Genomic DNA, 27,682 nt, shown 5'->3' on the forward strand with positions numbered 1-27,682 from the left:
CAGTTGTAGAAACCCACCTCGTTTCTTCTATTCCTGGTGGGAGTGCACAATACCAGAGAATGTGGCGGGCTTCCAGAGCGAAAACAATCACACTCACCAGTTCATCACATGTGAAAATAGCACTTCATTATCACATTCGCTACTCCATGCTTTTATCCCCATCCTGGAGCTATGTTCTAGCCTTCCTTCTGGCATGCAGACCTGATGCAAGATCATCTCTACTTTGAGCATATGATGACTCTCCTACATGTGCTTCCTTGCCTTGCACATTCCTGATTAGTCCCTAACACAGAACAATGGCCCACAGCGTGTTAAGGCACATTATAGCAGGGAGGCATAGGAGGGAGCTTATCTGTGTTTGCAGATGACATTGTGATCTGCAGTGGTAGCAGGGAGCAGGTGGAGGAACAGTTAGAAAGATGGAGGCATGCACTGGAAAGCAGAGGAATGAAGATTAGCCAAAGTAAGACAGAATATATGGGCATGAATGAGAGGGGTGGTGGGGGGAGAGTGAGGCTACAGGGAGAAGAGATAGCAAGGCTGGAGGACTTTAAATACTTGTGGTCAACCGTCCAGAGCAATGGTGAGTGTGGTCAGGAAGTGAAGAAACGGGTCCAAGCAGGTTGGAACGGGTGGAGGAAGGTGTCAGGTGTGTTATGTGACAGAAGAGTCTCTGCTAGGATGAAGGGCAAAGTTTATAAAACAGTGGTGAGGTCAGCCATGATGTACGGATTAGAGACACGGGCACTGAAGACAACAGGAAGCAGAGCTGGAGGGGGCGGAAATGAAGATGTTGAAGTTCGCTCTTGGAGTGACCAGGTTGGATCAAATTTGAAATGAGCTCATCAGAGGGACAGAAAAGGAGACAAAGTTAGAAAGAGCAGACTTCGATGGTTTGGACACGTCCAAAATTATTTTCCCCTGCCTTGTCGGAAATTGATTAAATTAAAAATAAGTCATTTTAAATACAGTAAACAAAAATTCTAATTAAATTGAAGTCATGAAAATTACAATAAAAAGCTAAAAATAATATTGATATAAATGACAAATTACAAACAAAATAATACCAAACCAAATTAAAATAAAAAAATCCCAATAAAATAAAATTGAAAATTCAAAATAACAACGGAACAATAAAATAACACGGATTTAAATTCAATATAACACAATGACAATAAAATAACAGAACGTCAAAAACAGCAAAAAGTTAAATTGTCTAAATTAAATGAAATATAACAAAATGACAGTAAATCATGCAAAATTAATAATTAAAAAAACCAAAACAACAAAATTACAATAAAATAATCGAAATAAATACATTCAAAATAACCAAATGACAAAAAGGCCAAAGTCAATTGTAATATTAAAAACATTATTTTGGCGCCAAGGAACTATCTTGGCGTTAGAGCAGGAGCTTCATTTAGTGAGGGCATAGCCTTTTCTATTAGAAGGAAGTATCTTGCCACCATCTTGTGGCATCTACAGTATAAGCAATTACAAACCATTTTGGGCAGGCATCAATATACTACATAATACTCACAGATTTTTGCCGTTTGCGGCAGGGCTCGGTCCCTATCTCCCACAAATAGTGTGGGTTAACTGCACTATATTTTGCATGCTGTATTTGATTTTAAACATCGACTGACAACACCCTAAATGCACTGCAGTCTATGTACTGTGCAGCCATCTTACCTTATCAAGTGTCAAGATGCCAGCAGTTGTTCGTCTCTTCGGAGAGGGTACACGATCCATCATTGGACAGTGCTGAAGCCAAGTACCCCCAATCAAGATAACAGAATGAATGATATCGGGTTATCAGATGGTCCACAAGGTCGTCTGTTGAAACTGGGAAAAAAGATGAAAGCTACTCTCTTTGGATGTGAAACACAAATCGTAAAATGTGAAACTTTAAGACATCTTCTGATAGACAAGTTTAGGTTGAGCTAGTTTGAATTTTTCTGTTGATACTTGAAGAGTTAAGACCTGCTGAAAGGCACCACCATAGAAGGCTCGCGTAGCACAGCGGGCAATTGACTCTCAGGTTGCCGGGCTTGCATGAGAGCTTCCAGTTGCACACTTGAATATTAATGAATTACCTGAAGAAGGAAATGCAAAGTCGTAAAGTAGGTATTTATGTATAGGCTTGGCGATGCATCTTTTCAAAAAGTGTTGGGCAATCTATGGTTTGTAAGGTTTTTTCCAAGACCTTTTTCAAATGCTGGATGCATTTCAACACCCACGTTACTAAAAAGGTCCAGAAATGATTTCCTGGTCTGCTAAAGCTACAATTTACTAAATTACATTTTTGCTACTATTAAACCTGCTATTTATCAGAAAGATCATTTAAGATCATTTTCCACTAGTGACCAGATGTGCTCGTGTACCGGGATCCGTGCACTTTTTAATTCCAGGCAGGACACCTCATGTGTTTTATAATAAGAAAGCGCTTTAATATTGTACATTCTAAAAACATACTAATGACATAATTAGAGCGAATGTAAAGAATGAAACAGTTTTCGCCACAATTTTTGCTTCAATTCGATGGACATCGTGCTGCTCACGGTGTGTGCGCCTTGGCAACCAGCATTAAACTTACTATATATCAGCATGTTAAGCTGTTTTTCCATTCGTGACTAGTGACTGTTTTGCTACAACAATATGGTAGTAAGTTGTGGTAGTGTGGTAGCACTAAATTCTGATTCAGATTCAGAAATCTTTATTATATCACATGCAGACATTTCTGGCTACTTTCTTTCTAAACTGGGTGAAGACGCTTTTTCTCCCACTCACTGGAAGTCAGTAAAGTCAATGAAGAATCTTACTAGTAGTCTTGATGAGCCTGAGTGTTTAAATGTGACTTTGCTCACAGGGCCCCGTATTGTGCTGCCGGAATCCCGCACCACTTGACAAACCATCTGTGGTTGGATTGATGATCTTGGGCCAACAAATAACGAGCGTCAGCGGGGGGAGAAAACTGGAATGGACACAATGTTGTGGCCCCCTGTCCCCCTGGTTAAATACTGATTAGGAACATTGTGTCACGCCGCCGCTGGAAGGCTCATTAGCACAATAGATACCTACCGTTAGTGTCAAGCTGCACTACGTTGTGCTGCGATGTAACCAAAAAATGTGTCAGGAATGCAGCAGAAGACACTCTTTAAGAACAACAAATAGTGTTTTCTCATAAAGTTGGCATCACGTTTCTTTCTTTCTGGTGTGTGTGACTCGGGCACCAGGTGGCTTTATAATACAGTCATGCAGACGCAAATAAAGAAGTTTCACCACGACTGTGAGTTCAATGATCTCGCTCAAGAATATAAGCCAGTGATTATTGTTATATTGAATGCCTACGTGTTGTTTCACCATTTGCGTTCAAACATCCGTTTTATCAGGCAAAGTTATGTGGTTGTTTTAACTACACTGCACTAATCCCTCGTTTATCACGCGGTTTAGGTTCCGGACCACATCGCAATAGGTGAAATCCATGAAGTTACAGCCACATACCAGTATTCTTTGGATTATTTATAATTATTTTAAAGATGTACAAACCTCCCCAAACTCTTACTACTTTTCGCCACATTCCTATTAACCTCTACCATACTCTTATTAATAATTTCTATACTCGTAAACACCTGTTTAGTTATTAAACATACAGTAAAGCATAGAAGTACTGTACACTATGTATATTTTATTCATTGTAAAATGTGTTTTAATGAATTTTTCTTTTGAAAAAAAATCTGCAGTGCCTTCAATCAGCAATAGGTGCACCGCGATATTGGGAACATTGTACATAATATGTCATTTTCTTTGTTTTATATTTAGTCTGACAGTATACTCCAACTGGGAGTGGCAATAAACACCCTGAAGCCTCTTTTTGTGTCGTCATGGCAACTCTTGTCCTCATATCTGGGTCATTGACGCTGAGGGGGGCACGCTTTGAGGGCCTCGCAGGGGAGGGACTGTAACATATGCACACACACGCGCACACACACACAGACACACACGCAGGTATAATGCACACATGTGCATAAAGATTAAAAAGTAGCATACTACACTAATTCAAATTCATAATCTATTTATCAATAATTGGTGGAGCAACAGCGGCACGGTGGCCGACAACAACATATTTAGACATTTAATATAACAGTACTAACAGTCGTATATTCCTTATCCTCTGCGATGAGCTGAGACGTCTATACTGTACAGATGTCGCCAAACAATCGGAGGGCACATTAACACCTATGGACGATTACAGTCTTCAATTAACATACATTTGCATACATATGTTTATAGAATGTGGGAGGAGCCATAGTACGCGCTGCCCGATGCAACCCAACCATTGCCAACCACTAGACCACTGGGCTACCAGTCCTTCTCCTTTACAATAATAATAATAATAATAATAATAATAATAACAACACAAGTTGTTGTGATGTTCAATGCACACAGTCGCTCATTTTAAAAGTGCGGCTTGGCCAAGCATGACAGTTCCCTGGCTCGGTAGATGAGACGGGCGAGAAAGCGGCACTCCTGGCAGCCAGTTCAACGAGGCGGCCATCTGCAGCCCACATGTCAGAAGAGAGCGGCGGCCAACGGCGAGGTACGAGGGGCCCAGGCAGCCACCTGATATCAATTAGAGACAGGCGGATTAAGCAAACGCTCATAAAAAAAACCCAAAAAAAAACACGAGTGGGCATATGTATGCTCGCTCATATAAAAAGAGATACACACATGTAGTGGAGTGTGTATAAGATCATTACCTGCTCCAGTCGTATACATTCTGGATTTGCAGACTGCGAAGGACTCGGAGGGTACCGTATTTTCACACACACAAGGCGCACCGCATTAAAGGGCGCAGTCTCAGTTACGGGGTCTATTTCTGTATTTAACACACACATAAGGCGCACCGTATTATTGGGCGCACGCATGGTAAAACATATGCTATCTTAAAACATACGGTAGCATGCATGCACGCTACAACAATGTTTTTAAAAAGGCAGCGGGAGCAAAACTGAGTTCGGTTGTACTTTATTGAAGTATTTAACAATGTACTCACGTTATTTTTTGATCAATCCTCATCCACATATCCATCAAAGTCCTCATCTTCTGTATCCGAAATGAACAGCTGGGCAAGTTCTCCATCAAACACGCCGGGCTCCCTCTCGTCATTGTCGGAGTCAGTCTCGTTATTTTTTTAGATGAAGTCATAATTTATGAGACTAGATATTTTTTAAAATGTATATTTGAGACAGCCATACATTTCCATTTTAAAGTAATAACTTTATGAGGACAATTTTGTATATTTTTAAGGAAAAAGCAATAAATTTTCAATACAAAAAGTTGTATGTATTCAAAATTATAGTCATGATTTTAATAAAATAAAGTGGCATATTTTCGAGAAAAAGTAAAACTTCCAGATTAAAATTGCAACTTTATTTATAATGAAATGAAATACTGCACTCAATAGTTTATCAACATCAGATTCGTATTTATGAAGGAGAATCAAGGTTACTAATAACTTTTGTTCACTTCCCCTCATAAAATTAATGAATATTGAAAATAAACTACTTTTTCCTTAAACGTAAACAACTATTTTATTGAAAATATATATTTTTTATAAGATTACGAGTCTAATCTCAAAATATATGAATTTTTAACTGAAACAAACAGTACATTACTTTGTTCCTTAAACCATTTTTTTCTTGAAAATATATGACTTTGTTCTCATAAAACAATAACTTTAATTTAAAACAAATTAACTACTTTTCCTCAAAAATATCTGCCTTGTAAGATTAATATTTTCATCTCAAAATATACAACTTCAATCTTGAAAATATGACTCAAAAACACACAACTGATTTCTGAAATGTACAGGACTTTAATCTCACAGTGTAATTTTCATGTCACTTATGTATTAAAGCAATACTTCAAAACTGAACAGGAACACTGGCACAATGTGGAGAAAATAATAGAGCAAAACAAATCTCCTCATTAAAGGTTAGGGTTGGTTTCCCGTCACACAAACATTACTTTTCAATTAAATAAAAGTCTGAAAATACCTTTTTGTTGTTGTCCGTATGCACCAACGCAATGTGATAGTGTCGTATACAAGAGCAATATGAAACTTTTTGCCTTTACAAAGAGAATAATACCCAGTTTTGATTGACACAAAGGTATTAATGTGGATATTGCTGTAGTGCTTCGGTATAAAACTGCAACTGCATCATGCTGGGAGCTGTTTCTAGTTACCTCATTTAGCTACTATTACCTCTGCATAGTACAACACCAATTAACATGAACCAGGCAGTAAACAACTCTCATTACACAGTGCAGGTGTACGCATTGTTTGTTTTGCACACGGTGAAACAATGTGGCTTACACTGCACACATCAAAACAGACACACTCATTTCATCTCAAGGTTACTTTCCCAATGCAGGAGGCGGACTGAATGACGGGCGGCGTGTCGGACCTGCCGTACGTCTCATTTGTTCTGGAATTAAAGGCGGAAAGGCAGCGTACAGACAATGTGCCTCCTTCCGCTACTTGTGTGGGCAAAATGATCGTTTGCTGCCTGCTGTCAACACAGGCGAAGCCAACGTCCTCTAGAAACGTATTTATGCAATCACGCTCCCTGTTGTCATCCCTGAAATGGATGCAATTACAAGTTATAGTAGATGTTTTCTAGTAAAGTTATTTTGATAGTTTAACATCTATAAATGGCCTCGTTTCTGTTACTCTTGTTGAAATACTCGGGGATTTTTACAATATATACACTGGTACCCTGATTTACGATTTAAATTTATTCTGTGACAAAGCATGTCACTCAATTTACTCGTTTAGTAGATCAAATCAATTTTCACCCATTCAAATGAATTGAAACACCCCCACCCCCAAAATCACTGTATTATAAAACATAACAAGGAAAATGTGAATGTTTAATAAAGTTTAAAGTGGCCTACATCAGGAGCTCTGACTTCAGCTCAGGATGGCCGTCTACCGCACGGTTACTTCAGTGTTAGCATCTCTTCCATGCTCCTTAAGAGTGTTTTCATTTTGTATTTGTGTGCTTGACTTTCGTCCCGTTCAATAAACGCCTGAAAGTGCGTCGGCGACGTTACTATATGAGATGCCGTTAGTCATGTGGTCAATTTGATCAGTAGACACTACAGTTCGGGCATGGACATTCAAGAGTTAACTGCTGAGCCCATTTGAACTCTTTAGCTAAGCAAAACGACAGTACAGTAGCACGTAAACCACACGTCAAACTCAAGGCCGGGTTGCCTTATACGGCCCTCCACAAAAAAAATTTGTATCAGTTTGTTTTTATATCAACTGTGTCTACTCTGTTTTTTACATGGATTTGTTCTTTTCATTTTGCGCAAAGAATTCAATGCAAATGACCATTTTCTTTACTTTTTACAGATATTATAAAGATGTTTTTCCCTCCCTACCAAATCCCTTCTTCTTCTTCTAAAGAAAACAACATTTTAGCAAGTTCGGCTTCAAACAGTTATGCAGTCATGCTCCTTAGCGTAGCATAGGCAGGAAGTCAGCTATTTCGTTTTCCATGTTTGGTCACGTGACGTTCCGCATCTAGCAGATTATAAAACTTTTTGGGTGGGCGGCAATTATTGTATCCCATTGGTTGTTATCTAAAGAGCATCAGATTGTCTGGGGACCTGATATTTAATGATGAAGTCATTTAAGATGCAAATGCAAAACCCCAGTCAACCACTCATCATTGGACGCTCTAGGCTCAGAGGCCTGCAGCCAATGGAGTCTGACTGTGTGTACATGTTTGTGTGTGTGTGTGTGTGCGAAACCAAGCTAACAGAGACAGACGGCGACAAGCACGATCGCTTGTGTTCGTCATCCGAAGCGTTTAGTCTTTGTTTCTGTCCCTCCGTTGACACATGCCATATGTTTGTCACATGAAGTCTCACTGAAACGATGGCGCACTCGTCGTATTTTTTGTCACCCCGCCAGAATGTCGCGTCCACCCCGTCGATTAAATCGGCTGTCAGGCTTTGTCGCGCCGCTCGTTGGTCAACGGCGTCTCACGAGTCATGCGGTAAGACGCCGTGACGCTTAACAGGACTCCTTTCCCCCCGCTCTCGTGCGAACTCGATAAAATATACGTTGAATTATTCAGCAAGGTTATTTGCGTTCAATGAATGTGTGCATGCCCGCGAGCCTTAAATGAGTTTCAAGAGTTAGTGTTTAAAAGCTTTACATTATTGATTGGAGTACACAAGCGAAAACAGGGATGGGGCGTATTAGCGCGGGGGCTTTATGTTTTATTCAGTCAAAAACAAAGCCGCTAACCTGGAATACATGATTATTAGTGCTTTTATTGTTGTTATTTCTTCATTATCGCCAAAAGTGTGCATTTCTTTTTAAACACAAACCAAATTTGTTTCAAATCCCATTGTGGTGCGTAATAAAGTAATTTTGCCGATGGGTACATGCTGACAGCCCTTTTGAACTCATTTGCCAACCAAAACAGCACCATCATTCCATGTGAGAAGTGCTTTTCTTCTAACATTCACGGAATATTAGCGTATATACTGAAATTGTGGCCTGTAAATGTAAATCGTAAATACAGTGGTGCCTTGAGATATGGGTTTAATTCATTCCCTACCATGCTCAAAACTCAAAACCCTTGCATCTTAAAACATCTTTGCCTATTGAAATGAATGGAAATTTCATAAATATGTACCAACCCCCCCCCCCCCCCAAAAAAAAAAACAACAAAAATAATTTTAAACTGTTTTTAAAATGATAAAAATAGCACTATAGAATATTGTACACTGGAGTTGGGCACCCATGGATTCAACTATTTGTAGATTTTTCTTTTTTTCAAATTTATTTTCAATTTTTGTTTCCTTTTTTTTTTTTCTTTTGTTGGGGGATAACCAACCCCACAAACACTTATTGGCGGTATATCCCCACTTATTCAAGAACATTTTGTGTTTAAAAAAAAATAGAGAAATTCCAATGCAATTTAATGGGTGAATTATCCGCTGAGTTTCGCTATTCACGTTTGGGCCCGATACTTATCTCTTATAAGTAGGCGTGGTCCATTGTACTTTATAAAAACATACAGGAATGACATAATTAAATAGAATGTAAAGAATTAAACAGTTTTTGCCACTTTCTTTTTTGCATCGATTCAATGGACATCGTGCTGCTCCTTCTGGTGTGTGAGCCTCGGCCACCTGGGGGCAGTATAATGCAGACCTACGGATATGCATGCAGACAGTCAAAACAAATTTTTGATTACAGTAATATTAGTCATTCTTTGCAGAGGATAAATAAGATGTCTTTGAGTATTGCTATATTATATGTCTGTTATATGTTGCGCCACCTTTTGTGTTAAAACTTTCATTGTTTCAAGGGTTATAACATCGCGATACATATGCTATTCATTATATTATACTATTCTATTATGTGCCATTTTCGCAAATTGTATTAGGATAAAACTAGAGGACTTCAAGGCAAAGTTGTGTGGTTGTTTTAAATACATGTTTAATTCTTTTTGTTTTATGTTCAGTTAGACAATAAACTTCAGCTGGGAGTGGCAATAAACAGCTTCCTCTTACAGGCCATCTGATGTTTTATCTTCATTGTAAAATATTTCTTTTAATTTCTTAACTTAAAGGGGGGAATTGGCCAATAACAGCAGTTAAGAAGAGAGGATTTCCAAAAGAAGAATTCCCGCTTTCTGCTTTGTTAATTCTTACTTTTCCACCAGCGTCTCCCTTATAAATTAGTTTTTTTTTTTTTTTTTTTTTTTTGTCACTGATTGATTAAACATTCATCCCATGACATGTAGGTCATGCTGCACGGCTGATGAAGTTACTGATTGCACCCTACATAAAAGCCACCTCACAGCCAGGAATCCAGCAGCAGGTCATTTTGTTCTTATTATCCGCCAGATGAGCCTTTTACAACATTATCTAGCTGCTGTGTGTGTGCTGAGTAATCTCCTATATTTGATCGAGTCCAGCAAAGTAGGCGAGCCTCTTCATGAAGTGATAATGAGCAGAGCTGCCGTCGTGCATGCAAATGGTTGACTTTGTGCTACCCGTATTTCCCCCTTTTAATCTTTAAAATCCACATCCCGGTACTCAATTTGTCACATTCTCGCCGAGTTAGCGGAGTGCAACGTCTTACGATTGGAATTTGATCACGACATAATTGATGAAGTCACACCAGACCTCGGTTTGATGGTGGGTTTCCAGTTTTCAAAGCGCTAGCAAGATTCGAATGTAGCCTCAAATCACGAGCGACTTATTCGCAATGGAGTTACTATAACACTGAACTAAACTAAATTATGGTAATCTATGGGTATTGTGGGTAATTTAATGGAAAGGTATCATATTCCAAAACCCGTACAAACTCAACATAGGAATGCCCGGAACTGATATTCCAACCCTGAACCTCATAACGGTGAGGCAGACATGCTAACCACTCATCCACAGTGCTGCCCTTTTACAAAATAATGTACAACGTGAATGTAGCAGGTCACAGATGTTGGTGACCTCCAAGGACCTCGCGAGTAGCCTGTCCTAAAAATAGCTTGGACATTGTGATTTCCTAGGAATGTTATAGAAGTGTTCATTTGAAAATGTAAACACTTTATTTGTAGAAACAGTGTTGCGTTTTGATATTTATCTGTTTCCTACCTCGTTAAATCATAATCATTATTGTTAGCAATCATGATCAGTGTCTTCACATAGACGAATCTTATAAATTATGAATAATAACAGAGGTATTTGTAAAACTGCTAGCCCCTCACATTAATCAGTACCAAGAGATTGTTCTCAGTTTCAAAACGTTTGGTGACCCCTGGTGTAGAATCTCAACGGAAAAGAAATTCAACCTTTCCAACCACAGGAACCCCTGAATGTCTAAAATACACACACAACAAAGTAAAGGTTTATAAAATTAGCAATAATTGTCCCAAATGAGAAATTTTTCCAAGTGCGACGCCTCAATTTGGCTCGACAGAAAATTAGCTTTTCTATTTGTTTACAAGTGAGGAAGAGACAGCAAGCGTGAGGAGCTAAACACGGTGAATTATGAGCTGTGGAATAAATAGATTAGGGGAACGCTGCAGGAATCAAATGACATGAGACAAAGAGAGAGAGAGTGAGCACAAGCGGCGGTAAAATAAAGGAGAAGAAAATCTGCTGAGCCTCAAGAATAATGAAAGAGACAGGCACGCCGCGGGGGGTACGATAAAGACAGGAGGATAGATGCCCACGAAGCAGTCACTCGGTTTGATGAGCTGGGACCCCCAACCTCTACAGTCCTCGCTTTTTTTTTTTCCGGTGACGGATAATCAAATGAAACGACGGAAAGAAGAAGACTCTAAAGTGGCGCTCCCGAGGCCCGGTCACGCTCCACAGCTTTGCACAAAAGAAGCCGACAACTGAAGTAGAAGTTGACGACTGAGGCTATTCTGTGGAAAAGTATTTCATTGAGATGTAGAAATAGCAGGGGGGGGGGGGGGGGGGGGGGGGGGGGGAAAGAACAATATTGCTCCATCGGCACAATTTGACCGGTTACATCTTCTACTTTTCGTTTCGGCTTGACCCGTCCGGGGTCGTCGCCGCGGCGCATCATCCTTTTCCATGTAAGCTCCTGCATCCTCCTCTCTAACACCAAATGCCATCACATCATGTCTTCCCTCACTACATCTATCAACCTTCTCTTAGGTCTTCCTCTTGCTCTCTTGCCTGGCAGTCCTCATCATCCTTCTACCGATATACTTACTATCGCTATATTACTATCTCGATCTCTATCTTTTAGAGCCGTTCGATAATCAGGCCTTTGCTGACTTTGATCAGAAAATGCTCAGAACATCTAGAGGTGTTCTCAAGCCATAAAATAGTATATATTTTTTTAAACACACAAATGTAACTATTAATGTTCTCCACTGTAGAGCCAAGAAATTCAGTCGAATGCCCATCCCTAGTACGTACCAATAATTTCGAAAAAAGACACTGAATCGGTGAGGAAAATATGTCGTACCGTTGTCAAACTTACCATTACCACTTACCATATTTGGCCAATGTTGAGATCTGACGTTCTGTTACAAACACAGAAAGGTTGAAGGCGATCTCCCCCCAAAAAGTGTTACATGTTCTGCGCACCAAAAATCTTGACGATTACAATTGCCAAATCTGTAGGGGGCGACACCGTAAGAGAATGTTGCGATGTCCACGTGGATGAAAACTCGAAGAATAACAGTCGATTCACATTCAAACATGTACTGTCATTTCGCAGCCCTGTTGTATGACGAGTTGATTTCTACTCACTGTTGCCTCTGGAGGAGGAAAGTGGCATTACAGTACAATATAGCCCGACACTAGTGTCCTCGGAAAAAGTGTACGTGCTTTGTAACAATAAACAATTCTCACAACAACAAAAAGGACTTTCAAAAACAACCTTTACTTTCCGCTGGGACTTCCAAAGCATCACATCATCCTAAAAATACAAATATGTATGCACGTGTTGTTAAAAATGTGAGCTCATCCAGAAAATACCATTTTAAAAAATTAAGGAGAGGCTCACTCATGCCTTGTTTCTGCCAAAATGTCATCATCTTTGCTATAAATATGTAGATTATAATATAAAGTATAGGCAGCGGCTGTATTTACGCGTTGTATATTCTGCAGGTTGATTTTACGGCTGGTCCAGTCGTACGTGTGCGACTATTTTTATAACCATAACTTAATAACCTCAACTGTACCTCATTGCATCTGAGCCATAAAACTACAAAATTCAAGCATATTTATCCATCATGTAGCCTCTCAGAGCCGAGCCTGCAGAAGATACTTTACGGTGCAGTAAAAACACCCAATGCGCAAAAATATACATACATTCTCAACTCCATGTATCATCCATTAAGGGGGGTGGGGGGTGGTGGGATAAACATTATATCTAAGGCGATGTTGGTTCGTTATTTGTACAAGGTGCTGAACTGAAAAAAGAAGGGATGGAAGAGGAAAAAGAGGCGGGCTGAGTAGGAAGTACTGTGCTGGACTTCAGTCCTTGACACGTGCGCCTCATAAATAAATAGTCAGTTGTTGTGCTTTGCCAGAGGTGGTGTCCATTCAAAGATAACACCTTCGCGAATGAAAGGCCCTTCACGTGGCACCTCTTCTTGTTGCCAAGCAGTATGCTGCAAAGATGAGAAAGAAGAAAAAAAGGGCATTGCATTAGAGTGGGATTTCAAAGTATCTAGATAATAATTATTTATTTCTTTTATCATATATTTTGTTGATTATAGCTTACAGCTTAATACCCACAATATACCACCACAAGAAATTTGAGCATTACATGAGAAACAGTCAGCGGATTATAGAAATTAGGTAGGATTTGGCCTTCCTTTGTTTATGACGCAATCTGTAAAATCAATGAGTTTCACTTTTTTTTCATTGAATTACTGAGATAAAATGAACCTTTCTATGACATACACCTGCACAATACATCTTGTGTAGGACAATGGAACCTTGGATGTTATTGAATGACACCACAATTTCCTGGTAAAATATGCAAGACTTTTGAGTCTGTTTTGCTTTTTTGTGACACTAACATGCCGTATGAGGGTATATGAGTAATAATGGAAGTTAATGGAAAGCAATAAACACGACTGTAGTACAATATGGCTACATCAATAATAAGATGGCATCATTCATAAAAGAAATAAAATAATGTACAGGTACAATTTAATGAATTCGAGTACAGCGGAACCTCGGGTTATGAATTTAATTTGTTCTGTGACCGCGTTTTAACAAAAGGTTTCCCATTGAAAGTGAATGGAAATGCAATTAATCTGTCCCACCCCCCAATTTAAATTGTATTTATCTTGTTTTTTTTCCATCAGTGCACGGTTAAAAACAAATACACTACAATATAGAAATAAGGGGAAACGCCATTGTAAAGAAATAACACACTAAACAAACATAGTAAACTGCTCTTTAATTTTAATTTAGGAGGGGAGAAGAAGGACTACAGTTTCTCCATTGAAGAGGAGTCTTCTTCCATAATAACACAGGATAATTTGGATTCACATTTCCCCCCCCCCCCCCCCCCCCTGAAAATTTCTCTGCTGGCCAGTTTCATTATTATTATTATTATTATTCATTTGCTGCACATTTATTTGACCATTTTTTTAGCATTTTTACCCTTAACAATCTCGCGTCGTCACAATTAAAAACTTGATGTGTGAGGTAGCCTTTGCTTTCCACAAACATGGTGAACTCAGCAAAAGAAGATTTCCACCGTAGCCTGTTTATTTAAACTTGCAGCCCAATTAGTAAGAGCCATTTTGATAGCTACTTGTGTGCAAAAGAATATAGAGTCGGTCTGGTGCGTAAAGAAGAACGGAAATAATATAAGGCTCTTCCTGGGCGTGCAGTACAATTGTACAATCTTCAATGGTGAGTGGCTTTATATTTTATTATATATATTATTATTTTTTTAAAGCATGAACTATTTCACTCAGTGTGTATAATGAGTTTCACTTTTTGTTATTGAATTACTGAAAGAAATCATTTTCCACGATGTTCTAACTTATTGACATGCACGTGTACAGCTGAGACAGTTACAGGTAAGCACACAAATCACTGTTTTACATTTGATCATACATTTTCATTTTACTAAGAAAAGTTTTGTGTAAGGGACAGTTTGACTCTGAAGCATATTGAATTATAATTTCCATTATTTTCTATGGAAGAATTTGATTTTAAATCCAAACAAGTTTGACTAATGTCTCGCAACTTTAGAGGTTCCATCCTATGTGCCATTTTAGTCATACTAATGGAATATTTGTGCAAAAATGTATCCCAGAGCTCACCTAGATTTGCAGGTGTTCATCCATCCTCTCCAGCTAACATGCCAGAAAAATGTTTGGCACAGTTTGAAAATATATATTTCTTTTTTTTGTTTTGTTTTCTCCCCGCTGACTTGACGTGCAAGTCTCAGCTCAGAACCCCAAAAATGAACGGTTCTCTACTGTACTGTTATCCATCCCCTTGGCTTGATTCGTCCGCCGGAATATTCTTTCATCCATTTTGAGACAAGCATGGGGTATTAGTGCGCCCAATAAAAGGATTCATGTTCCGTTCAAAGGAACCACAGTTTCCAGCGGGCGTGCTTCTTAGAGTCAGACTTGGATTTGCGTTTGGGAGTGGATGTGAAGACTTCGTTGGAGTAAGGCAGGGTGGGACATTGTTGGCTGTCCTGGGGGCAAAGTCTCTTCATCAGGGGCTGCAGCTTGTCCTCCTGCAGCTTGAAGTCCAGCTCCACACTAAAACACGAGCAGACCGTGAAAGCGATTAGATAGGGCAGAGTTTTAGATCAAGAACTACAGTACTTTCTCTGACCGGTTACATAATCACTTTCACAAAAACGAGACCGCTACATTTAAGCAACATCAACAGACAATTGACTGACACTTTACACATTCAGACAACAGCAGTAGAGAAGAAGGTTACCCTGTATTCTCAGTCACTTTGTTTTGCTCAACTTATTTTGTTTACGAGTGGTGCCATCGGAGAAAGTGTGACTTCATGGTGAACTGTCCGATGTCTGTCGCTAGTTTTCACTTGTTGCTAGGCAGAATTTGTGGTGTTCAATATGTTTTTCCTCAAGGGGCATGAAAGAAAATTGGTATGCGGCACTCTATTACTTTGACAATGTGATGTAGAGGGCTCCACTGCCCCACACAGCAGAGAAGGACAGGGAGGAGTCTGAAGTGGCAGGAACACACTCAGAAGAAATGTAACTTTTGCTCATTTAAACCAGTTTCTGAAGTGGTCACTTGTTGCTAGGCAGAATTCGTGGCGTAAGACATACTCGCTATGCCGTTTTCTGGCTCTCTAGCAAAAAACACTGGCAGAACCACAGTCAGAGAGGCACAAAAAATATTGAAAAAGTAGATATGTTCGTACAACAATTGAATTGAGGGACTATTTTTTTTTCTTAATAAAAAAGTATAGTTGTAGACTTGCAGTTTTACAGTCTAAATAGGATGTCAGTCGAGATGTGCATTCATTCTCGCATTTCCAAGCTTCCACCACTTGTCTTTTGTGTCGGTGTCACATGCATCACTTTGTGTTTTCTGGCTTGTTGCTTATGTTAATAAGTCACTGATCCACATGGAAGCTGGGAGGGAAGCACATATCTCTTGTGACACAATCCCCGAAAATTCGCGTGCATGCAATCAAAGGACTTCCTCCCTGCCCAGATTAAATTTCCATTTTTAAAAAAGAGCCGTCGTGTATGTTGGTGTGCGGTTTCACCCGACATCGGATGTCGACATCTGTCAGTCTAATCCCGGGCCGGTCATTGTGTGATGTTTTTGTAGCGGCACCGAACTTGAACTCTCTGGCCGATTAAATCCGCCTGGCCCGGGAGAAGTGTGGAGCTGAATTCCAACCAAATGCAAGCAGGCCATGATTAAGTGCCCGTATTCCAGCGTGGAATAAATCCACCAATAGACCGCGTTTTCTTTTGCCGTATTGCTATTGATTTGCTGTGTTCTGTTAATGTATTTATTCCAGGGCTATGCACTGTATTCCAAGACTGTCATAACAGCAATATGAAATAATGAATCTCTGGCAATTTTCCTTTTTAACATGCCAGCCTTCAGCGTAAACCTTACCTGGGAAGAAAAAGTACAGCTGTTTTGGGGTTTTAGGGGCCTCGCGCATTCATTTATTTTCCAAAGCCAACAACACAGAAGACAATATTAATAAGGCAGACTGGATTAAAGAAGCCAAGCAGCCAAAAGAGATGACGTGATGCATAAAGGTCAACCTTGTTGGCAGGCAGATACCCCGCGCGGTAGGCCTGATAGGCTAACTACTGCGATGGGCAGCACAATTAGCCCGTTGACAGATACGCAACAATCACAGAATCCTTGGAAATGTCCTCAGCTTGGAGATAAGTGTCATTTAAGAACAGAACGCTAATGGAATGATTGTGAGTTGCTTGGTAGTACAGTACTTTGCTAGAATGGAACTTCCTACAGCTTTAGTATACGGCGAACCCCACCAAAATGAAAATGTTTATGATAAATATCTGGGAAGTTTAATTTATCAGCAATAAGCACATATTGCTTAACTCAGCATGTTAGCCGGCTACTAAGCTGAAGCTATGGGCTGTGAATACATTAGTATCTGACATATGGGGAAAATTAATGAATTAGTCAACTTGCAAACATTCAAAAGGATGAGAGAATCTCTTTCCAAATGTGCTGAAGTACTATTTCCATGCCAGTGTTTCATCCTGATGTCATGCTCTCTAGTCAATTGTTATTACACTGGGACCCACATTTCCCTTTAATTGCAAAGTTGCAACTAACTTTTATACAAGTTAAGATCAATAAAGAACATTTACAATCGTTGTTTACAATAGTCCCTGAAAACGTACCGTATATTGTTTTTTGGAGACGCTGTTTCAAATGAGTTTGACGTTCTGCCAAAAGCATATTACTCGCCATGACGTTTATGTTTGACAGTTGCTAGAGCGTGCGGCAGGTACAGACAATGTTCCCCTGCTTTTTGTGGCCGAAAGTAACTGAGCCTTGCCGCGAATAGCGATAAAAAGGTATGTAAGTGCCGTGGATGGCACAAGTTGGCGCCAAAACGATACAGCGGTGCCTTAAGAGACAAGTGACCGGACGAGTGGGTTTTTCAAGAGTGCGCTGAGTGCAGACTTGCGATATGGTGGCAGTGAACTCAGCTTATTTGACAGTAAGCAGCACTTTGGCAAATAGTCCAAAATCCTTCAGAGGCTTCAAGCTGTTTATTGCAACTCCTTGTTGAAGTTTACTGTCAAACTAAGCAGCGAGCATGACACCTTGTGTGTGTAATTATAACAACCGCATAGCTTAGCCTTTCAGTCCGTTAACTTAATAATAAAGCCACTCGATGACGGTGTGAAAGTGTGTAAATAGTTCTGTGTCTCTGTGTCTGCCTTTTGTTTGTCTGAGATTGGCACCAGCTCCCCGTGGTTCTGAACAGGATAAGTGGTCGAGAAAATGGATGGATGGACAATCCCATTTTTTTTTTTCCAATGAACTGATTATAATATCCATCCCTAGTTAGCAGTAGAACTCTGCTTGCTTCTGGTGTTCTTTATGTACAGTGTATTTTACTATCACTGTGTGAATAGGCAGCACATCAGTATGGAGCAGCACCAAATAGCCCCAGCAATTATTAAGTAATGAATTACTTGGCTGATAACGGCAGTTAGGGGATACTGTGGACAAATGCCCGGGCAGACAACGCTGTTTATTGCAGGTGGTCTGTGGGGCGCAGGTGTTTGAGCAAACATAGGCACTTACTACATACAGTAAGAGCACCTTCACACAGCAGCTTTAGACACACAGGAGCTTTTCTAGGGCACTCAAAAGGGGAGATTAATCATTTGTTTAGCTATGCAGGGAACTGTTTGCTTGAACGGAACACTTTTTATGATTGTTTTTGTTTTTAATCATGAGATGTCTTTTTTTCCCCTGCTTCAGCGACATTCAACTAAAAGTCATACCTCCTGCGCTGACTTCCCCTTTGGTCATTTCACACTTGAAAGTCCTCCACTTGACAAGATGAGTGGTTCAGGCCCAACAGCGTGGTAGTATGCAGTGGATTAAATCACCAGAGTGGACGCTATTTCCTCTCATGACAGGTTGAAGCGTCAAAATAACTAAAATTCCCCACAGGCTATGTAAATGCTGTGGAGAAACGCTGCCTTTGTCATGTAAATCGCTAGCCAACGGTGTCTATTACATGCTCTGTGCTTCACAAACAGACAGGAAAAAGACAATCTCATTAATGAGAACAAAACAGGATGCACAAATTGTTCACCAGAACAGCCTCTGCTCCGCCACCGCAGCGTGGGACAGCGGAGCTAATGAGCTCCTTGCTCTCATCACAGTGCACCGCGGCTGCATTTCATTTCACTTGACTGTTTTTCCAAACTTATTGTCTGTTCCAAACTGGAAGCCTTACAGTGTGTACTTTTATGCACATGCTGTCTTTTTCTTGTTTTTGTTTTTAATTCAACAGCATGATAGCAGACGATACCTGTAATGATGTAATCAAGCACGTTTGTGGCGGACCCAGCTGTAGGCCACTCATAAAGTGGAACAACGCTCTTACAATGCTGTTGTAAATGTGCTTTAAGAACAAGTGTGAATTACATACCTCCATAGAGCCTCCCCTCCACTAATGTAATGGTACTCTGAATACACCATATGCACGGAAACTTACAATGGTAAGCAAGTATGACAGTACAGTGAACCCTTGCTATTCATGGGGGTTAGGGACCAAGCACCTAACCGAATAGCAAAAAGTAATGGATACCCGACTAAAATGTTCTATATTCATGGTTTAGTTTAAATCCTAAATATACCCCAAACTACGATCCCAAAACACATTATCATTTCAAACTCATCTTACAACATCACTCTAAAAAAAAAAAAAAAAAAAAAAAAAAAAGGTTTATACTGTAAATGCACGAAAAAAAGGACACGGGAAGTGCAAGGATTCCGGCGGGTATGTCGCTGTTTCACCACCTGTAAAAATATCAATTAATACTTTCCTCTTAGCCATTGAACTATGTTTTGGACTCAGTAATACATAGATGCCTTCGTTTTTTGCTTTTTAAAAATACATACAGCTTTGGAAAAAATGAAGAGACCACTGTGAAATTTTCTGTTTCTCTGACTTTGCTATGTTGGCGTAAAATGAACATTGTTTTTTTGAATCTGTAAATTACTGACAACGTAACTCCCAAATTCCAAATACAAATATCGTCATTTAGAACATTTATTTGCAGAAAATATTAAATGGTCTATTGCTTTTTTTTTTTTTTTTTTATTTACATGCAAACTAATCAAAGTCAACATAAAAAAAAAATGAAACAAATAAAGCTTGTTTTACTGTTTCAATTTTCTGTAGCAAGTTGGCCTGTTAGTCCACTTCATGTCAGGTCGTGTCACACTATTACGTCATTTAGCGGGTGCTCCACGACGAGCAAAAGTTACACAAAGTAGTCCGGAAATGCAAAATGAAGCCAGTTGACGTGACTGCTGTGCACCTGTGAGCGCCGTTAGCATGTTGGCAGAGTGTGCGCTCCTGTTTGTACATATTGTCAGTCATTGTGTCATTTAATCCCATGAGCACAACTGGAGGTTTGCGGTCACACCTCTGGGTTTCTCTACTTGCCCTCGCCCTCATCTGACGACCATTCATACTTTAAGTCAAATGTTATTTCCTGAAGTAGGAGTTATTAACAACCCACGGTAAGGTTGTTAATTTTGGTTAGTTAAGGTGGGTGTTAAGACATCCACTGACTGTTGATTTAGGCCTAAATAACAGTTTCGAACACCTGTGATAAATGAATTTACTTGGTCGGAACTAACTGAAGTGAATATTAATAACACCGAGATCTTAAAGTCTCAACAACACCGATTTCCAATGAAATTGCTATGCAGCAGAAACCAGTTTCTGATCTCCTCCATTGTATTGACAGAGGTAGCAGACAAATAACAGAAGCATCTCAATATCAAGCGAGGAAAGCGAAAAATTGGTATGAAATGACCTTTTCTTTCATTTCTCTCCCGCTTCGATGTAAAAATTAGAGCACACTGTTATTTTCCTGATTCATCATCCACGTTGAGCCTTTCTCCCTTCTTTTGTTTTGCCATATATACGCTCCATTTGTTGTGGTGATTTATGATAGTCTGCGGCATACGGGAGGATGGGGTAGCGGAGGTGATGGCGTAGGGGGGTGTCTGGCAGGCTAGAGCCGAGGTCTGGATAAGACCCAGTGACTCTGATTGAGCACCTTGGTTCGGCAGCTGCCGGAATCCGGATTTTATCGGACATGCACTCGAGAAGTTGTAGTGCTCTGAAATTAAAGGGATACATCTCAGGGGATTCTAATCTGTGGTATGGCTGCAACATGCGGTTGCTGCCTGTCCGACTTTGAGCAGTAATTGTTTTGTTTTTTTTGCTTTTTTTTTGTCCCCCCCTGGCTGCGGCCTGCTATTTTAAGTGTATGTCAGTCAGACTGTGTTCTCTTCACCGGCTGTCACCCGGTCAGCAATGTAACTCTCAAGTCTGTTCAACACAGAGATCTTGCAAAACCGCCGTATCGGAGTTCTAACAGAAGACCATTCATTTCTTTATGTGACTTGGTCTTTAAAAACAGAACGCAGCGAATCAGGCTTTGACACAGTAACGTAGCATCCTAATCCACCCAGGATTAGGATGATACGTTTCGAGGTCACAAATGGCGAGCGCTAGTTTGCGCTGTAAGGCACGGTCAGTTACCGCTGTACTTACTGTTCTTCACTTGAATATTTTTAGGGTTGGGCATCGAGAATCGAGAACAGATAGGAACCGGGACTAACGTTCCGGTTCTCCCGGAACCGTTCAAATAAAAACATTTCGGTTCCCAGTTTCGATGCCTAGTCCTCCAGCCGTGAAGTAAAAGTGGCGAAAAGCAACGAAGGAGCGGCGTAAACTAACGAAGAAGAACAGGCACCATGACGTGCTTGTGCCCAATGGCAGCGGCGGCGAACAAAAGTGTGTCTTAACTTTGTTAAAATGAATGACCAGTCGCCTCAGTGCAACACTTGGAATACGATTATATAGTGCAAAGGAGTTTTTCCCAATGTGTACTTTCGCACTGATGGTTTTTAGCGTTTATTTTAGTCTTCAAACCAACGTAAGCGCAGATGACAAAATAAATACAAAAGTAAATAAGCTTAACATTGTGCTGGATTACATGGTGGTTAGTTAGTAGTGGTTAGCACGTTTGCCTCACAGTTCTGAGGTTTGGGGGTTCCAATCTTGGCTCAGGCCTTTCTGTGAGGAGTTCGCATGTTCTCCCCCCGTGCTTGCTTACTTGGGCTTCCGCCCACAACACATGCATGTTAGGTTAACTAAAGACTAAATTGTCCATAGGTAGGGCTGCACGATAATTGGGGGAAAAAATGACGTTGTGATGTTTATTTTATTTGATTGTTTTAAACCCATGATATATGTTGCGATGGGAAATAATACGTGATCCGTGTTGGGAAAATTCATTTTGTACTCTAACTAGTTCAAAGTTGAGTTCATTGTTCTAAAAATGAACTAGTTGACGGGCTATTACCCTCAAAATACTGGCATTTCATTTGCACTTTGTTGCCACCCATTCAGTCCACACTAATTGCCAGCTGCAGCTTTCACCTTACACTCAAAAACTTGAATGAAACTCGCTTCAATGGTGTTTGTCAAGATGAGGAATTAAATCAGGCGGCACAGTGGCCGACTGGTTAGAGCGTCAGCCTCACAGTTCTGAGGACCCGGGTTCAATCCCCAGCCCCGCCTGTGTGGAGTTTGCATGTTCTCCCCGTGCCTGCGTGGATTTTCTCCGGGCCTTGCGATTATAATGTACCCATGCCTCTCATCCAAAGTCAGCTGGAATAGGCTACAGTTCACATGCTAATAAGGATAAGCAGCATGGAAAATAAAGGGATGGATATTTATGTTTTTAAGAAGTGTTTTTCATACAAATACAGTGTTTACTTGAATTATGACTTTACTACTGTATTCACGTAATCTTAGACTACGGCCTGTTCTGACTTGTTGTTGGCGCCACAGGAACAGAACTCATCGTAACCCGAGAACTCCCTGTAACCTAAATTGGTCGCCAGACAGGGCACGTACAGAGACAACCGCTCACCTGCACGCCTATGGACAGCAATTGATCAGCCATTTGTACCACAGCACTATCAGTGTCATCCTGTTATCTGACAATTTAATACGTGGCAGCACCAGCGTTTAACGTCTGGTGTGATGTATAAAATTACTTTCAGCATAACAAGGTAGGAGAAGTAAGTGCTGGGTTGTCCAACTTCGCACCTCTGTTGTGCCTTTCTGATATTCGTTCTCACATAACCCACTTTCCAACTGCGTTCCTGGTGAAATCAGAGGTGTAACAATAGCGCAGGGATTTATTTTCCCATCCCTTTCAAACAGAATGCATCGAAGCGGCACATTGTTGTGTCCGAAGTACGTGTCCACAGAGGTCCCGCGGAACGCCATCATTAGATAGGAGTGACGTCAATAAGACAGTTGCTTTCAACACAAAAGGCCTGGACAGTGAGTCTCGGGGGTTACATTTAGTATTCTTCTTACACACCAGCGGTGTTTTGCCTCGGAAGGTGACAAATGCACTGGTCGACTTTATCTCGCTCATCCAACATCGGGACTTTACAGTAGGGGTTCTCAAACTTATAGAGTCTGGAAATGTTCTTCTTATAATGTCATTGGCATTTTTTGATTTTTAAAGTTTCAACCTAAATATTCATGAACTGTCTAATAGAAAGGAACCCAAGTAAATTAAATAAAATTCAATATGTAATCATTATTGCTAGCTGACCTGCACTCCTTCCACTAACAACATTGTGGCAGACAGAGAGCTAGTTTAAAAAAGCACAGTCCGTGTTGCCAAATGAGAGATTTGGCTGTATACTTCTTTTCTGACTGTTCCAGCAGCTATTTTTCAAACAAGTGACTACTGAGTTGAATTCCTGCTAAGAAAGAGACAACAGGAGTGGAATCATTTTCACTTTGTGATCCGTGTGACAAGAAAGGAGCGATCAGAGTAACCAAAGATAGCAAAACTAACCGCTATGCTCTTCCACAACAAGCTTATTTTGGTGCTCTCAGACCCGCACAGACGTACGCAGACTGTGATGGCTTTTTGGCCGGACATTTTGCTGTTGCACGGAGCATTATAGTCTGGCAACGGTAGAAGACTGTCCTCTGTAAATTGGCTGATTGGACGATGGCATGCCAAGGCAAGGCATATTTATTTTCATAGCGCATTTCATACACAAGGTAACTCAATGTACTTTACATGATTAAAAGCTTTTAAAAACAAGGAACAAAATACATTTAAAAACAAGGTAAGGAAAAATAAAAGACATCTTACTGAAATTACTAAAATAACATACAGTGCAAGAAAGACTAAAAAAAGATGTAAATGCTCTAAAATGCTCAATTATAAGCGAGAGGGAAAAACGTTTTGATCCGGACTTAAAACTTGCACTCTTGGGTATGACTTCACTTCTTTTGGCAACTTATTCCATTTGTGTGCAGCATAACGGCTAAATACTGCTTCACCGAGTTTGCTTTGGACTCCACTATCTGACCTGAGTCTGCAGATCTCAGAGCCCGACTGGGTTTGTATTCAATTAGCATTCCTTGAATGTATTCAGGACCTAAACCATTTTAATTTATTTATCGACCAGTAGCAGTAACCAAAAACACGCGATTAGTGACTAGTCGACCTCAAGCATTAAACAATGCAGACCCGTCAACTAGCTGAGTAATCTGTTCGTCTCTTAGTAGGCATGCACTTCTGATATGATACAACATAATATTATTATTGATAATTATTTTGCAGACCCCAGTTTTAGAACCATGCCCTGCCTCACGCACAGGACAGCGAGACAATAACTAGTTGGCTTAAAGTTGGGTCGTGTTTAAGCGGCTAATGTTGGCGCCCATCCGCTGCTATGGCTCTGGTACTAACTACCAACTAAAGCGCAAAATGTCATAGTCGTCCCCTACTTTCCGCATGGGTGCTTATTACAGAGAATGGCAAAGAGTTTAGAAAGGGGCTACTTCTACTGAGGTTTTAGAATACCCTGCATACAGGATAGTCGTTGAATCAAGGGAAAAGATGAAGCGCAGCCCTTTGCTTCAAATGGGCCCATTAGCATCAGTCAGCCTTGAAAGGTTTGTGCTGAAGAGCACTAAACTGTTTGGAGATTTCACAGTGCCTCATCATGTTTTGGCAGAGATGGAGAGTGTGGTGGCAGATGGCCTGGCTTGCCAGCTCTGTTCAATGACTCTTAAAAAAAACAGTTGGACCATCTGAAATAGGCAACTATTTCATGATACACGCCGCATTAGAAATGATCAGCTCCCACGTGATTAGCATTTAGCTAATGCAGCGCAAACGTCATTGTGTTTTTATTACCACGCGGCATCATGTGGTTTAGTGGCAGTCAGCGTCATTTGTTCACTCGGTCAATTAAGTTGCTTCGGAGTTTGCACTCTTCCATCTCCTCATTAGAAATCTTACCCAGTGCTCCAGTAATATGCTCACAGAAAAAGCAGGCGACAGCAGCGCAGTCGAATGTGGACGTGAAAACACCCAAAAAGGCTCGTGTTTGCTTTTATAAAAGTGTTAGCAAGCCAAATTAATTCGGCATTACAGAAGCCATACGTACTGTAGAGGCACTTACAGTGAAAAGTTTACCAGGAAAGACAATATGCTGGGAACCATTAGCTTTGGCGGTGTCTGGTTTGTTGTAACCTGAAGCATTAACACAGTGGAACAGTGTTGAAACATAACATTAAAACTCCCCAAAAACATTGTTTTCTTTGCCATACTATTTGCACACTTAGGGCATACTATTTTAAATCTTTGTTTGGTTTCCATTGCTGGCTATTATTTTGGTTGTAAGTTCACTTTTATCCCCTGTACTACTCGTTGATTCAGTGGAAACGATGACAACCTAATCATTTTTACATGACATCAAATGTACCATTGGACATGTTTTTTTTAATCTGTAAATTCTATTGACTTTTTACTTTCCCTCTATTTAACATACTGTACATTTTAGACTTGACAGTCGGGCACCGTGCCACCCTAAAAACTGTTCCTAAAACTGCAAATGTAAAATAACAAATGCAAATGTAGTGTACTTAAACGTTGAATACAGTTGAATTGAACAAATGCCCTGTACTGTATTAAAGAACAGTTGAAGCCAATGTAACATGCAGTTGGAACACATAATATAGTGATTCTTTCACGTACCACTAGAGTGAGCCCATGTAGAAGTAGTGGTACATATTACCGCTCTCGGAGAATCACTACCCTATTATGTTTATTACAAATTAGACCACATGACTGATTATGTCAGGATGATGTTTTTGGACGTGTGATGTATTGTTGGTTATGTCCCGCAGTATTGTTCGGTCCATTTAAAGAGTAAGGATGACTGATGCAGACAGACCTCTGACTGTTCACTTGAAGAGGAGAGGCTTTTCTTCCCTTATCTCAATCCATCCATTGTTTTGGTTACCGTCGCAAATTATCATTACAGTGACAAAAATGTCTAACTAGAAAATCAACAATAAATGTATGAATACCTCTCTGTCCGCGTTAATCAAGCCCACTATTCAATGTCAGAGGCTTGGCTGCATAATAAACCCAGTTATTTTGTCATCCTCCTGAATGCGATATGAAATGCTAAATATTCATCTCTGTAGTTGAGCTGTGATCTTTTTTCTCTTTTGTGTTCCAAATAAACCCCAATCTAGGTCAACGAGAAACGCTGCGTTAGTCGACGGGGAGAGAGAAAGCACAAGAATAGGAGTTGATTCTTGCAACCCTTTTCTCTATTAAAACATCTTTTCACAGGTATGTATCCAATCGTGTAGCACCGACTGCACAAGGCCCGAAAGCATGAAAAAACATGCTTTGTATTGGATACCTTGACTTGGGACCTCCCTTCCCACACATTTTTCCGATTTTGCTTGAAAGCATTTTTCCCAAGAACTCTGACGTATCAGGAAAACCTAACAGCAGTGAGCCTCCCCAGTCGGTGATGATATAGTTACACGAAAGAAATGAGTGCTGACTGGGATTGGGCTCCCTTTTATCTTGTGCTTACGTTCCAGACCCACCCACAAAAGATGAAAATCGGCCATATTAAAACGGCCATTCTGACTCTCCTTTGCCACACGCAAAGAGGGCATTACAGTAAGTGTACAGTAAAAACCCATAAGAAAATGATTGCTTTTAAAATTGTGATAAAGCGGGTGAACGAAAATTATTTCCAAGAAAATACAAATAATGTATCTTTATCATGTATCTGTGGCAGTGATATGTAGCGACAGGCAGAACCATTAAATGTTCTTCCACTCGATGGTAGAAGGTGCATAAGTAACCGGTGTATCCACTTTTTGTGACATTTTTGTTTGGCGGTATGCCGTGAGATTTTTCTCATGTGAATTACGTGCCTTGGCTCAATCAAAGGTTAGGAAACACTGAATTACAGTGGTGTGAAAAAGGGTTTGCTCCCTTCCTGATTTCTTTTTTTGCATGCTTGTCACACTTAAATATTTCCCACACAAAATGCAAAATGAAGGGTTTTATTATTAAGGGAGGAAACACATCCAAACCTACATAGCCTTGTGTGGGAAAAGTGTTAAAACATAACTGTGGTTTGTCATACCACCGTTAAATTTCTCTAGCCTCACCCATTTTGCTTGATACTGCCACACCTGTTCACAATCAATCAAGAAATCACTTAAATAGGAGCTGCCTGACAAAGTGAAGTAAACCAGAAGATCCTCAAAAGCCAGACATGCTGAGATCTACAGAAATTCAGGGGAAAATGAAAAAGAAAGTAATTGAGATCTAACAGTGTGGAGGAGGTTGTGAAACCATTGCTAAAGCTTTGGGACTCCGAACCACACTGAGAGCCATTATCCACAAATGGCAAAAACAGAACAGTGGTGAACCTTCAAGGGAGTGACCGGCAGACCAAAATTACCCCGAGAGCGCAGCGACGATTCATCCAAAAGA

General features: G+C 40.2%; 1 protein-coding gene across 4 annotated transcripts in view; it reads right to left on the bottom strand.

Annotated features, from left to right (window-relative positions):
• Positions 1-12,440: 12,440 nt before the first annotated feature.
• Positions 12,441-27,682, bottom strand: part of insyn2ab (inhibitory synaptic factor 2Ab) — a 34,521-nt gene continuing 19,279 nt past the window's right edge. For 3 of the 4 annotated variants that reach the window (XM_061790951.1, XM_061790952.1, XM_061790950.1), the window contains 2 exons: positions 14,871-15,323; positions 12,441-13,193 (listed from right to left, as the gene is read on the bottom strand). In XM_061790951.1, the coding sequence (XP_061646935.1) occupies positions 15,140-15,323 (184 nt within the window). In that variant the 3' untranslated portion in view covers positions 12,441-13,193; positions 14,871-15,139. The other variant, XM_061790954.1, reaches the window with a different exon arrangement.

This window comes from Phyllopteryx taeniolatus, chromosome 11, assembly GCF_024500385.1.
Source record: "Phyllopteryx taeniolatus isolate TA_2022b chromosome 11, UOR_Ptae_1.2, whole genome shotgun sequence".
NCBI lineage: Eukaryota > Metazoa > Chordata > Actinopteri > Syngnathiformes > Syngnathidae > Phyllopteryx > Phyllopteryx taeniolatus.